The sequence below is a fragment of the Miniopterus schreibersii genome (genome assembly GCF_964146895.1).
Source record: "Miniopterus schreibersii genome assembly, chromosome: 14".
NCBI lineage: Eukaryota > Metazoa > Chordata > Mammalia > Chiroptera > Miniopteridae > Miniopterus > Miniopterus schreibersii.
In genome coordinates, this window is record NC_138114.1 from 26,604,238 (window position 1) to 26,617,212 (window position 12,975).

The 12,975-nt window shown below is 40.3% G+C and overlaps 1 protein-coding gene across 6 annotated transcripts in view; it reads left to right on the forward strand.

The window, feature by feature from the left end:
• Positions 1 to 5,221: 5,221 nt before the first annotated feature.
• The window catches only part of FAM13C (family with sequence similarity 13 member C), a gene marked incomplete at its 3' end in the record, with an annotated part of 109,418 nt that continues 101,664 nt past the window's right edge, over positions 5,222 to 12,975 (forward strand). For 3 of the 6 annotated variants that reach the window (XM_081158102.1, XM_081158104.1, XM_081158105.1), the window contains exons 1-2: positions 5,522 to 5,728; positions 11,949 to 12,005. In XM_081158102.1, coding sequence (XP_081014228.1) covers positions 5,535 to 5,728; positions 11,949 to 12,005 — 251 coding nt within the window. In that variant the 5' untranslated portion in view covers positions 5,522 to 5,534. Of the gene's footprint in view, positions 5,272 to 5,501; positions 5,729 to 11,948; positions 12,006 to 12,975 lie in introns of those variants that run through there. The other 3 variants (XM_081158109.1, XM_081158108.1, XM_081158103.1) reach the window with 3 other exon arrangements.

The window sequence follows — 12,975 nt, forward strand, 5'->3', positions numbered from 1 at the left end:
AATTCTGCTTCCATGCCCCCATCCTGTCCCATAGCAAACATTCCTAATCAGTTAATCCCAGTGCTCTTTCTGGCTAGACTGGGACCACACCTCAGAAACAATGTTTTAGGCAACCAGTACCAACAACCATGTTGGCATAACAGCATATTTGTTTGCTATCCCTGCAAAGCAAAGGAAGGAGTGTCTAATGCAGGTAAACCCCATTACCTGAAAAAGCCCACTTAAAGTGCTTTACTTAAAACAGGAGCTAGTGTTTCAAAGTAAATAGGAAATATAAGGGATGAATAGAGCTTTACCTTTAGAAAAATGGAATTAAATATTCACTCATTCATTTCATTCCACAAGTATTTACTGATTATTTCAGCCCTGAGGACACAGTCTTCAAAGAGCCCCCATTCTACTGGGGGAGGCAACTGTAACACAAATAGACAAACAACTATTAAATATCAGGTAGTGACAGGTTCTACAAAGAGAATAAATTAGAATAAAGTGATGGGAGCTGCTAATTTAGGGAGTGTGGGCAGGGACATTTTCCCAGAGGAAGCACATGTGAGCAGGCCTGGGGGTGGTGTTCCCAGCAAAGGGAAGACCAAGTGCAACAGTCTTAGGGGTGGATCAGCTTCGCCTGTTATAATAACAGCAGGGAGACCAGTGTGGCTGCAGACAAGTTCAGAGTTGTCCTTAGGACCAGTGCACATAAGACCTGGTAGATCATGGTAAACAGTTAAGATTATAAAAATGTTCTTAATTTGTATTATGGATATAAATGTAATAGTGAGTTACTTCTTAGATACAATAAAAAATAAATCATGCCCATTGAAAGGGGCATATGTATGATTTTTCGGAAAAGATTTTAGCTCAAAATGATAACCTTCATTTCACATTGTCTACTCACTGATAATTATAAAAAGGTAACATTTAAAAATAAAGGGCTTCATAAATTTTTCCAAGGTCCACTTTTAATCCTTTGATATTTAGTTCATTCCCTTTAGAATTGACATATCACCATCTGTTTTATATTCTTTGATTGTTACCACCAAAACCTTACTTGCCACTGTTTTTGAATGTGATTTAAGCTGGTCTCCAATATCACTCCCATTGATTTCATGAAATCCTGAGTCTTTTGCAAAAATTGGAATTTCACTCAGTAATCAATTTACATTGTATCTGCATTTTGTCAGATGATTCAAAGAGATTCAAAGAGATTGAATCATCTCTTTGAATCATCTAATTGAATTATCTCAAAGAGACAAAAGTGGATTTGCTATACAGTAGCATTAATTAGGGAGGGGTGTTTGATTGGAGACCAATATGTTAACCAGTCCTCTATCAGTTTGTATTTTTGGCATCACAACTTTGCTTCCATGGGCACCTGTGAGTCTTCAGGAGCTCAGACATTGGCCTCTCTAGTTACGGAGTCAGTTTTTGGGACTGGTAAGGGAAAGGATTAGAAGAGAGAGTCCTGGATAGTTTTCTTTATGGAAAATTATCTTTTTAGGCAAAAGTCTTCTCTTTCCACAGGGAAGCCTGCTCATTCCCAAGGGTCCTGGCAGGAAGGTACAAGTCACTGTGTCCAGGCCAGTGGAGCAGACCTCTGTTGACTTCCTGGCATTGTAAAGATTCTGGCTCTTTGCCACAGCGTCTTGTAGAAAGTGATTTCTCAGAATTGAATGTTCCTTTAGGGATATGTGAGTATTTTAAATCAAAGAGTTATAAACTGAGCACAGAACTATTCTGGATAGAGCTCATTTTATTTTAAGAGCAGTCAGTCTACATTTTTATTTTTATTGTTTTTTTTTAAACGATGTAAACATTGTACCATTATGGAAAATTGAAAGAAAATACCATCTATAAGCTTATTACGCAAGCACAGCAGTTTATTCACCCTGTTTCCAATTTTATGTTTATATTTTCTTTTAATAGTAATAATGAAAGTGATGACAATAGCATTTATTCACCTTTTTGTGTTGTTGTTTTCAGTCGTGTGATTTAATCTTCATTAGAATCCATGGCATAGGTTATTATCATCTCCACTTAACAGATGAGAGAACTTGGGCATGGAGTGGTTGTTGGACTTCAAACTACTAGTAACTGGTGGGTCTTAAACCCTGGCAATTCCACACATTCCCTTCTTGACCACTACATTATAGATTTATATTTTGTACATAGCCAAGTCAATACACTGGAATAAATTTTTTTTCAGTTATAATAGAGAAACTATTATTATTAAACCTGAAATTTAGATGTTGGTTTTAGGAGCACTGATAAAGAAAACATTATAACTTTTAACATGTAAATGAATTAACCATATTTAAATTTAGCATATTCATTTCCCCTTATTCTACTTACAATGTATAAATAGGGTTGTATATAATACATACAGATTATATATTATATATATGCACACGTATATACATGCATGAACAATTACTCTAAAAACATGATGACAGGGCTGTGTCTGTCTTATAGCTATGGACTAGTGACAAGAACTTAGCATCATCTTTTCATTCATTCATTTGTTCAATGAATAATTATACCAGTTAATCTGTTTTGCACAAATAATTATACCAGTTAATCTGTTTTGCACTTTTTCTCATATACTCAAGAACTCTTTTCTCAAAATTCCTAATTCAACCTGATGTTAACATATTCAGCAAAATGTTTTGGTTTTCAATGAGTCTGAGAAACATTGGTTAAAAAACAATGAACTACTTTTCTTTGTTGCCTAATGTGCAATGTGAATTTATAATGTACATCCTTTTAAAAACTTAGTTTTGACTATGTAATTCTTTTTTATTTATTTTCTTGGATCATCTGGGAGACTAGAATTTTACTGAAGACACTTTGGGAAACACTGGTCTAAAACTTACTTCTTCCAGAACTCCAAGATTAGTTTTTCTGCTTCTCTTTTTGAATTCACCCTGAACTGCTGTTTAGTCATACAGGGTCTTTAAAACAGCCAGATGTCGTATGATTATTCATCAGTATTGTCCTGTTCCAAGTTGAATAGTCAAAATTATAAAGACAAAACAAGACAAGGCCCTGGACACTATAAGGATAATGTCTAAATCTAATTTAATATGAAAACAAATGTCAGAAGAATTGATGGAGAAGTAAAAATAAAAATGGTTGATTTTTGGGGGGGCATATCTCCAAATAACTTTTTTTTCTGGGACATTTTTTTAAAATGGTAATTAGCTATATCAACAAATTATTTTCATTGCATATGAATACTACCTAAATTCTAATTTTCATTTACACCAACCATGAGCTGCTGAGAATTCTTCTTTCTTTTCTGTGGACATTATTGACTACCTGCATTTATTATTTTATTTTTATTGATTGCTTTTTAGAGAGAGTGAAAGAGAAACGTCGATTTGTTTTCCACTTCTTGATGCATTCATTGCTTGTTTCTTGTATGTGCCCTGGCCAGGGATCGAACCTGCAACCTTGGCGTATCAGGACAATGCTCTAACCAACTGAGCTACCTGGCCGGCCCGGGCTGCATTTATTTTATATAGTTGTTATTTCATGCTACTTTCAAAGGACCCACATTATTTCATATACTTGTCTAAGTCCTGTTTCAAAGTTGAAAGCATTTTTCCATTCCAGATGGGTCACTGGAAACGCTTAAATGAGAAAAGTACGACCTTTCTCTGCATCAGGACAATGAGTACCATAGACAATGATTTAAAAAAGGAATTTCTGAAAACTGGCTACCTTTGAATCTTTAAAGCCAAGAAGACTGAATATAGACTTACCTTTTATCAGCGTCAATAAAATAGAAAGAACAGACCTCAGTTTGTGATGCTAAAGAATGAATACACATATATAAAGAAGAGGTCATTCCCGACAGTCCTGAATCTAACTCCTGGCAGGCTGAAGCATGTATATAGTATTTTTAATCATTCAAGGGATGAATATTTTTAAACTTATTTACCCAATAGAGTTCAGGTCTAAGACCATTGAGGTTTTTAGTCAGCTACTTTTAAAAAGATTCCAAGAGAGGCAAGTAAAATTGTAAAGGACCCTAATGAAACCTGTTTTTCTTTGAAAACTCAATATTGACTTTCCAAAGTATAACTTTAACAAGTTAAAAACATCACTCTCATACAAATGTAGGCATACATCAGGGATCTATTCATTTATTAATGAGAGAACCTATAAGACAGTGATGCTTCTGGTTCCAAGAGCATTTCGAGGATCTGAATATTTCTTAGCACTTGTTAAGAATGTTAGTATCAGATTGTTAGGTTAGATGCAAAATTGGTTAAAGTTGTAAAAGGCAATAAAACCATACTGTCCAGGTTGTTTTCCTCCGGACAGATTGGACGAAAAGTGCAAGTGAGCATGTAACTCCAGTGTCTGGAATCTAACCAATAGTGAGTGGCAAAGTCAAACACAAGTACATTTTCTGAGAGAATTAAGGGGTCCTTGGAGTGGGCCTCTGAAACAATGTCTCCGTGTGACACTGAAATGCTTTCCCTCTTATGACAAGTTTCGAGTAATTTTCTAATTATCTGAAAATAAAAATTTGAGGGTTTTTTTTTTTTTTTTTGGTTGTTGTTATAAATTAAAACGCATCTGCTTATATAGTTCGGGCTAAAAACCAGCATCTCAGCTGCTTCTGAGAGTGGCGAGATTAAAAATTGGGGGAAGGGGTCTTTCTAATTCAAAATTCAAAAGAAGCATCTTTCACAGATGACTGTTCATTCCATATCAAGGTCAAGCTGGCAAGAGAAATGAACAAAGGAAAGAGGGCAGGACAAATATCCCCAGGGTGAAGCAAGTGGGGGCGGACAGCCTTCCCTTCCCCCAGCAGAGCCGCTTTTATTTAAAGGGTTAGCGTTTGCGGATGCAGTTTTCCATCCTTTGTAGAGGTGCTTGGGCGCGGAGCCCCGGCGGCTGCTCTGGGCGTGGGCAGCCCCGCCGCCAGCACGGTCCCCTCGGTCACCAGCTGCGCGCTCGGCCTGCGCGGCTCATCCGCGGCTCTGGCGGGGGCTGCGCGCTCAGGGGCTGCGGGCAGGCCGGCTGCGGTGCCGCACGCCCTCCTTCCCGGGCAATCCGTACAGAACACCACAGATTTAAAAAAAATACCTAAAACAAAACGAGCAGCCGCGTGCCCCCCCCCCCCCTTCCCGCTCCCTCCCGCCTTCTCCGGCCGGTGGCTGAACCTCCGCGCGCTCCCACCCCCGGAGGGGGCAGCTCCGCGGCGCTGCTCAGAGGCGCCTGCGAGACGGCGAGTCCCCCGCGGCTTTCGGCACCTAGGCGGTAACGCTCGGGCTTTCCTATTGCCAGCCTCGGGGGTGGCTGGCACCGACGGGCTTGGGTGCAACGCCGCGCGTGCGTGGCCGGCGAGGTTGGGGTCGCGCGGTAACGCTCCCGGTGCTCCCGCGGGGACCCGGGCGCCCCAGGGTCCCGCTCCGCTCCGCCGCGCGCCGCGCCCCGCCCAGCTCGGTCCCCGCAGCCTCCGGGGCTGCCGGGCTTTGTGGTTCGCGGCGAGGCTGGGCCCCGCGGGGGGTGTCGTTGCGAGCATGTGCAGACGGCAGCCCAAGGTAGGGCGAGCGCCGGGCGAGCCGGAGGTCTGCTGGCAATGCCATGTTTGCGTGCGCGCCCTGACTCCCGGAGAGCGAGCAGGGAGGCGGCTCCCCCGCCGGACTTGGCTGATGTTTTCTTGTTTCTGTTTCAGCCTTCAGGATAATTCCTTCAGCAGCGCCGCTGTAACAGAGTAAGTGATTCTCTCCATTAAAGCGGGACTCGCATGCCTTTCTCTGGAAGCAACTATCTTGAACGCACCCTCTGCGGTCCCCAGCCACTCTTCGCATTAGATGCATTGTCTCCTGTAATCTGGGGCTGGGGAGACCGGGCGACGTGCTAACTGATGGGGCCCAGAAATCTTCACAGGTTGAAATCAGCTTTTTGGCATCTGCGGGAGAGATAGGAAAACAAGCTGATGCTTGCTGGAGCTCAATGCACCCAGAAATGTGTTCTTGGAGCTCAGATTTCTTTAAAAAAAAATCTATTTGACATACCATAAAGGAAGCTCAGTTGTATTTTGCCAACATTCAGTGTCAGTTTTCATGCAGTGCGCTGCATACATTTACAGCACATAGGAGACGATGTAAAACGACTTGAGTTGAATTCCAGCATGTGATAAACAGGCTAAACTTATCCTCGCCCTCTCTTGTCTACGGATTCTTAAGACACAGGAGAGTAAACTTTTCTTGCATGCCCTTTGTCATTTTTGTCTTCTGACCTCAAAGATCTGGCTATAGGAGAAATGAGTCATCTTGTCCTGTGTTAAAGTGTTGGTTGGCGAGGCTAACACCATTTAAACAGAATGAAGGAGTGTAATATTTTACTCAAGGCCAGCAGGCACAGTATTTTTTTATTAGATATTTATAGTTCATGATGTAAATTTTTTGTCATCCTTTCCTTAATGTGTTTTTCTAATATTATACTATACATATGTTTAAAAGTGATAGTATATTATGCTCATACTACATGTAATTTTTATATAATTTACATATATACATATATGTATGGAATATCTATACTTTAACAATTTTTATCTAGGCTAACTCATGATGTTTACTTCTGGGACCTTTTGGTAGAAGTCACTGTCAACAGCTTTTTAGGAAAAAGGGGTGTATAAAGTGTTACACTCAACTACAGTAAGAAAATGCTGCAAGTTTAATAGAGAAAGCCCACTAACTTGGGAGCCGTTTGCTAAAGTTCCAAAACAGGCAAGTAAATGTGAGCATATATATTTTGTGAGTTTCAAGTCTTACTATTGTCACAGTAACTTGGTGATGGAAGGATAAGATTCTACAGGACTTCTAGGGCCTCTTGTTTCCCCACGTTTCTTTTGTTTCTCTGGAATTGCTACTCTCTTAGTGTTGAGCTTTGGGATCACTTAACTGGAGTTACTTTAAAACAACAACAGAAACAGCCCAGGGTTGACTTTAGAAGATGCAATATAGTATACTCATTGAGACCTGTATCTTATTAATGAGATTGCTTGGCCATCGTGTGCAACTTTGCATTTTCTGAAAGCCTGAACGTGGGGGAAGATGCCTGCCAAAGCATGCTGGCCGAAGATGAGGTGGGGATGTCCTGGTTCAGGTGCACAGGTACTGCTCTTCTCCCTTGGCTGTGTTTACAAACACCAAGTACCTTCTGGGCCCGATTCTCATGAGCCCTGTGCGGCCAGATCCCCAGTCAGCCACAGGCTTAACAGCTTCAAAATGGAGACATTTAGTTCCAGATTTCACATGGACAATTTTGGTTTTTTGTAAAGGTTTTATAGTTAAATGCTGGGGAAAGTCTGGTACCTAGTCTTTGGCCACTCTCCAGGGAATTCTGATTGCATAAGATTCTGTTGTTGTTTTCAGAGAAGTGACAGTGATTTATTTTAAAAAGCACTGAGTGACAATTGGAATGCCATCTGGCTAATCTAAAAATCTAAGGAGCATATTTAAAACATACCAAAAGCTTCATAGATGTAGCATAGCATGGATTAGGGTTGTTTACAACTAGTAATTGTTTAATGTAACGTTTTCCCCTCCCCTCAGTAATCCCAGCCATATCCTTGGTTCTTCGGGCATGACCCCAAAGCCAGCAGGACCGGGATGCACTATCCTGAGACGTAGACATAGCAGGTGCTCAGTAAATGTTGGGGTGTCGTCTTCGCATACATAGAGGAAGTGCTTGCCTTTCTTACATGTTTTGGATGCAAGACAATTTCCTTTCCCTCTTGTCCCCATCCCACTCATACTTCTTTCTTCCCACACTCATTTATTTTCTTTAGTGCCTGAAATTCCACCTAGAGATGATTTCTTTTGGATTAAGGCCTCTGGTGATGACACTTATTAAAATGGAAATTAAAAAGTCTGTGCCCCTGGGAGGTAGATTCAAGTTGTCATTATTACTTTAATATAAATTATGTTATCAGATAGTCTAACCTAATAGGGTTCCGCTTGGCTAGTTGGGGGTCTTCGAAGAGTCATAGAGAAGGGGAATTGGGAGGGTCTCAAAGACAAACTTTATTCTCTTCTCAGTTTTTCCCAGGCCTGGCACTGCCTGTGCAGCTCTGGACCAACTCAATTTCTTTTTCTACCCAATCTTCCGAGATCAGAATGGCCTTGGCCTTCCCTTCTGTATCTGCAGTACTCTTTCATCTATTATTTTTCCATGGTCATTTCCTATGTTGTCCTGGCGAACCTGCTATTTGAAATAAAGCCTGCCCAGCAATGAATTCTGATTTAGTTATCAATGAATTAGTCATCATTTGAAACAATGCTTTTCTAAACCAACTAACTATCAATATCAACTGTGGAAGGCAGTTGGGGCTTGTGAAAAATCCAACTTTCCAGGCTTTATACCAAAGTAGAAACCTAGAATGGGTGGTTGTGTTGGAGTCAGCCTACTGCTGGTCTGGGTTTTGTAAACCTTTAGGTCAGTGTTAAAGTTTTAGAAGCATACTGGTTATGTAGAGGGAGGGGCCATCTGGTTTAAAAATTCACCATTCCTGGGCCCCACCTTCAGAGAGTTGACCTTGGGGGGCTGGACTGGGGGTGGGGCCAGAGCCGGCTATTTCACTCAGGCACTCCAGGCAGTGCTAATGCAAGTGGTTCTGGGGACACACTCTGAGAAATCCTGCAGGATTTCAGACTGTACCTCTGCAACTTTGCCTTCAGGGAACACAGTACTCCAGGGTGAATGACAGTCCCCTTCCTGGCACAACTACATTTTAGTGAAAAACCAACCTGAGGCCTCTCTTCTTATTTACCACAAGTCAAACGACATCGTTTCATGGGCACTTCTTTCACCACCATTATTCTGAGTAACAAGCTTTTCTCCCTCTCTTGTGAGCCCTGGGAATGTAGACTGAAGAGAGGACTTGGTGGGCATGGTGTGGTGGAGCAGTTACTGCTGTACATCTTGGAATCCTGGGCAATTCCTAAACCTCTTGTGTGAAGGTAATTTCTATTTCACATTGTCAGGCTTCACTGAGATAGTGTAAAAGAAGGTGAGCTGTGAGGTACCATATATTTTTTCTTGTTTGTGGTTGATAGAGGGAGTTAAAGTCTGAAGAGAGAAAAAGGTAACAACCCTGAGCACTTCCCAAAGAAGTAATTCAAAGGACAGATTATCCACATATTGTCTAGACAACCACAAATTAAGAACTCTGGGACTCAGTATCTAGTTAATGAGAACTTCAAAGGAAGTCATTTAAGTGCCGCTCACTTTTTTTTTTTACTACAAACAACAGTAAGAAAAACATTTTATATTATAATCCAGCACTCACGTATATACATGATTTATTTAAACAAGTTTCATGAAAAAACACTAAACTCTTATTATATTGACATTTTCTATTCTGTTTCCCTAACAACAATAACAAACTGCTGGTAGCTGCTATATAATTTTGAGACTCGCTAATTCACAATTTACAGTTCAAAAAGCATGATACTGGAAGATACCTAGTTTTGAATATTTAAGAAGGAGATCATTTAAGAGATTGGTCTTTAAAGTCCTATATTGGGCTCTAATGTAGAAGAGAATGCCATGCCCAAGACCAGCTAAGCACTTAGTCAGAATTGATTTTCTTCCAGGAGTAGGAATTTCTGGATATGAGTTCCCACTGTAGAATCCAGTTTTATATTGGGCTAGTATTGTACATTGCAGGGGCTGCTGGGCAAGGAATCAGCAGGACAATCAGAAAGGAGATGTTAATTAAGTAGAACTTGACAGTCTTCATCAAAGCTAATGAAAACCCAACTGAACTACAAGAGCTTGTAGATATGTGCCATGTAAGCCACTAGGGAGATCTGTTTCATCAATATATTTGTGAGCTAGGAGTTGTGTTTCTTTGAGTGGCAACTGAAGTTGTTCAGTAGGCCTTAAAATTGGATCAGCTAATTAGGTCTGGCCTCATACCTCAGAAATCGCCTGCAACTTTGTATGTCCTGGTGCTGGGTTTCCATTTTTAACTAACTGTACTTTGAGAAGAAAGGTCAACACTACTAATGAGAAAAACAAGTTCATCCCAAATTCTCAAACAACAGGTATTGTTGAGCTCTAGGGTTGAACCTCTGGTTAAACCCTAATTCTTTACAAGCAGCAATATTAGATTTCTGTTTTTCATTGATTTTTCTATTTAACTAGGTAATTTTTATTGGGAAACATTTTTATTCACACTACAAAGCTCACACGATCTAAGTGAGTGCCTCGAATGGAGAACAGGGCAATTCTTATGAATTTAACTGCTGTTATCCATGAGATGGACAGAGTGGGTTACTGACAGTCAAAAACAAGATGAAGCATGGACATTTAGTTCATTTCATTAAGAAGAGTGTTTTGTCTAGTCATCTGAGTTTTTTTTTTTTAACTGCCAGTGGGAGCAAAATACTTTAGCAGGTAGAGAGGGTTAGCAGGTGGCCTTTGTTTAATTCTGTACAAAACCATAATTTAAAAGGGTTTATAAGGGGAGAGAATGGAGCTTTAGCAATTTGTTCTATGGGTAAATTATAAACTATTGCTGGTAAGGAATATTAAAAATTTTAAGTGATTTTATATAATATAAATACCATATTATGGTTATATTTATGTGTTGTATTTATTTATTTTTGTCTGCTCATTATATTGTGATTATCTCAAGCCAGACCCAGGTCTTTTTCAACTTTGTGTCTTTTAGAAGTAGTGGTACTGAAAGTGTGGGTCCCTAAATTGTTTGTAACTTCTCTGAGACAAAAGCGGTACAGAGATGGGAGTAAGCATTTAATAACGTTTTTAGGAATTTGACATTCCTGTGACATTTTTACAAAAGTATCTATCCACAGGGGATTGGAAACAGAAAACAAATTGGTCAGCCCTGAATTCTAAAGAGTTTGGGAAGCATAGCTCCAATGCCTAATGCAGTACCTGGAAGTCAGTAAATGTTCAATAAATGCTTTTTAAGTTATTTCAGGGACCAGACTAGCTGAGGGGACAGAGTTAGTGGCTCATTTCAGACACTCATTGAGTATTTACTCTGGGGTAGCACTGTCAGCACTGTGGCAGCCTATCTAGAAAAAGAAATTACGGTTATTTCTTCCCATGGAATTAGCTAATTAAAAATATCTCAGAGGTACAAAAGAATTATACAGCAGTATGAGGCAAGCTATAGTTAGTTACCAAAACTTCATAATGAAGAGTAAACATTTACACATTAAGGATAAAGTAGGAATGTGGCATGTGAATCAACTTGGCCTGGAAGCTTCACGGAACTTGTGAGACTTGACTTGGGCAGTGAAGGATGAGTAGGAGTTGAAGATGAAAAAAGCTTTTCAGGCTAGAGTGTGGTGGAGTGAGGTGGGGTGTGAAAGGCTGAGAACAGAAACAAAGGCTCCTTCCTACACTAGAGAGAGAATGGTTCTACTCCAGATTCCCTTGGGCAGTGGGGAACACTGTAGATTTTTCAATACGGAAGAGCCAAGACTTTTTCACAAGGTTACTATAGAAGTTTTGTAAAAAGGAAGGGGTTGAAGAAAATTTTAGGACAATGGAGTAAGCCACAGGGGAACCTATGTGTTTTGGGACTGCCTGAGGCAGAGAAAATGCAAAAATGTGTGTAATGGAGTCTCTATTGAGCTACCAGGCTTGATGACAGGTGTCCCCTCAATTGTTGTGAACACTTACCTCCTTGCTAATACGTTAGCTTAGGTGAAGCAGTGCAGTGGAGGAAAAAAGAGCTTCCCTCTGGTTCTGCGCTTTTAAGCTCACATGAAATGACATCATTAATATCGTTGCCTGGTAGACATGTTGGGAATTGGAGCTGGTTTGGGATAGAGTGCTGAGGATTATTCTATTTTTCAGTTTACTGTGCTAATCTTAAGATAGTTCTAGACTATTGCTGCTTCTGCTGCAGCACACAGTTGGATCTGATGTTCTATTTCTTCTCCCAGGTGTGAGGAAGACACAGTCTCTCTACATGAAGACCAGACTGATTGCTCCAGCCTCAGGTATGACCCACCATTTCTTAGTTCTTAATTATGAAGGACAGAAACCATCTGGATCTGGTGTCTGTAGTCTCTTCTCTGAATTCTAATAATTTGTTCTTGTATCTTACTTCTTCTAATAGATTATCAGCTCTTGGAGGAAGTTTTATCTTGTCCACTTTTGGATAACCCCCTGTTGGTATCCAGGACAGTGCCTTTTATATGAGAAATGCTCAATAAATGACTATTGAATTAAATGTTAAATCACCCATCTCAGTGTTCCCATCATAAACCATAAGGAAGCGGTTCTAGATTTATTCACCAAAGATGTCGTTGAGTGTCTGGGTTATGGTGTTGGTAATCAAGGTGTTCATGGTATGATGGCAGAACCTTCATGGCTATTTCTTCCACATTTGCTGTGTTTTGAGCACTTTCATGTACATTTTATTATGTAACCCAAACAACTGAAAGGAAGCTGATGCTTCCCTCCTCATACTGTAGATGGAGAAACTGAGGCTCAGAGGGATTATAGTTCATCCAAGATAACATAGCCACTATGAGGGAGAATTTGGACTTTGTCTGAGTGTGAAGTCCACTTGTTGGATAACATACATTTATTGAAGGCCTATTTTGTGTTCCAGAAACCATTCAAGCTATGGGGTAGAGACAGACAAATCAATCCCTGCTTCAGGAATTTGGTCCAATGGAAGAGATAGACAAGACTATAGATGATGCTACTTTAAGTGCTGTTTTACTAGAGGTAAACAGAATATTCACTTAGAAAGATCAAACAGCCCAGAGAGGTTTCTGGGATAGATTTCTGAAAATAATCACACGTGGCATGTGGTTTTTGGTGTTTTTTTTAACTTGGTGGGATATAAGGTCAAGAAAAAGATGATGCCATCAAGCAGATTGAGCAAGTTATCAGAAAGTCAGCAAAGGGTAGAGAAAATTGTTCCAGTTAAAGGAACAGCAAGCAGTTCAGGATGTCAGG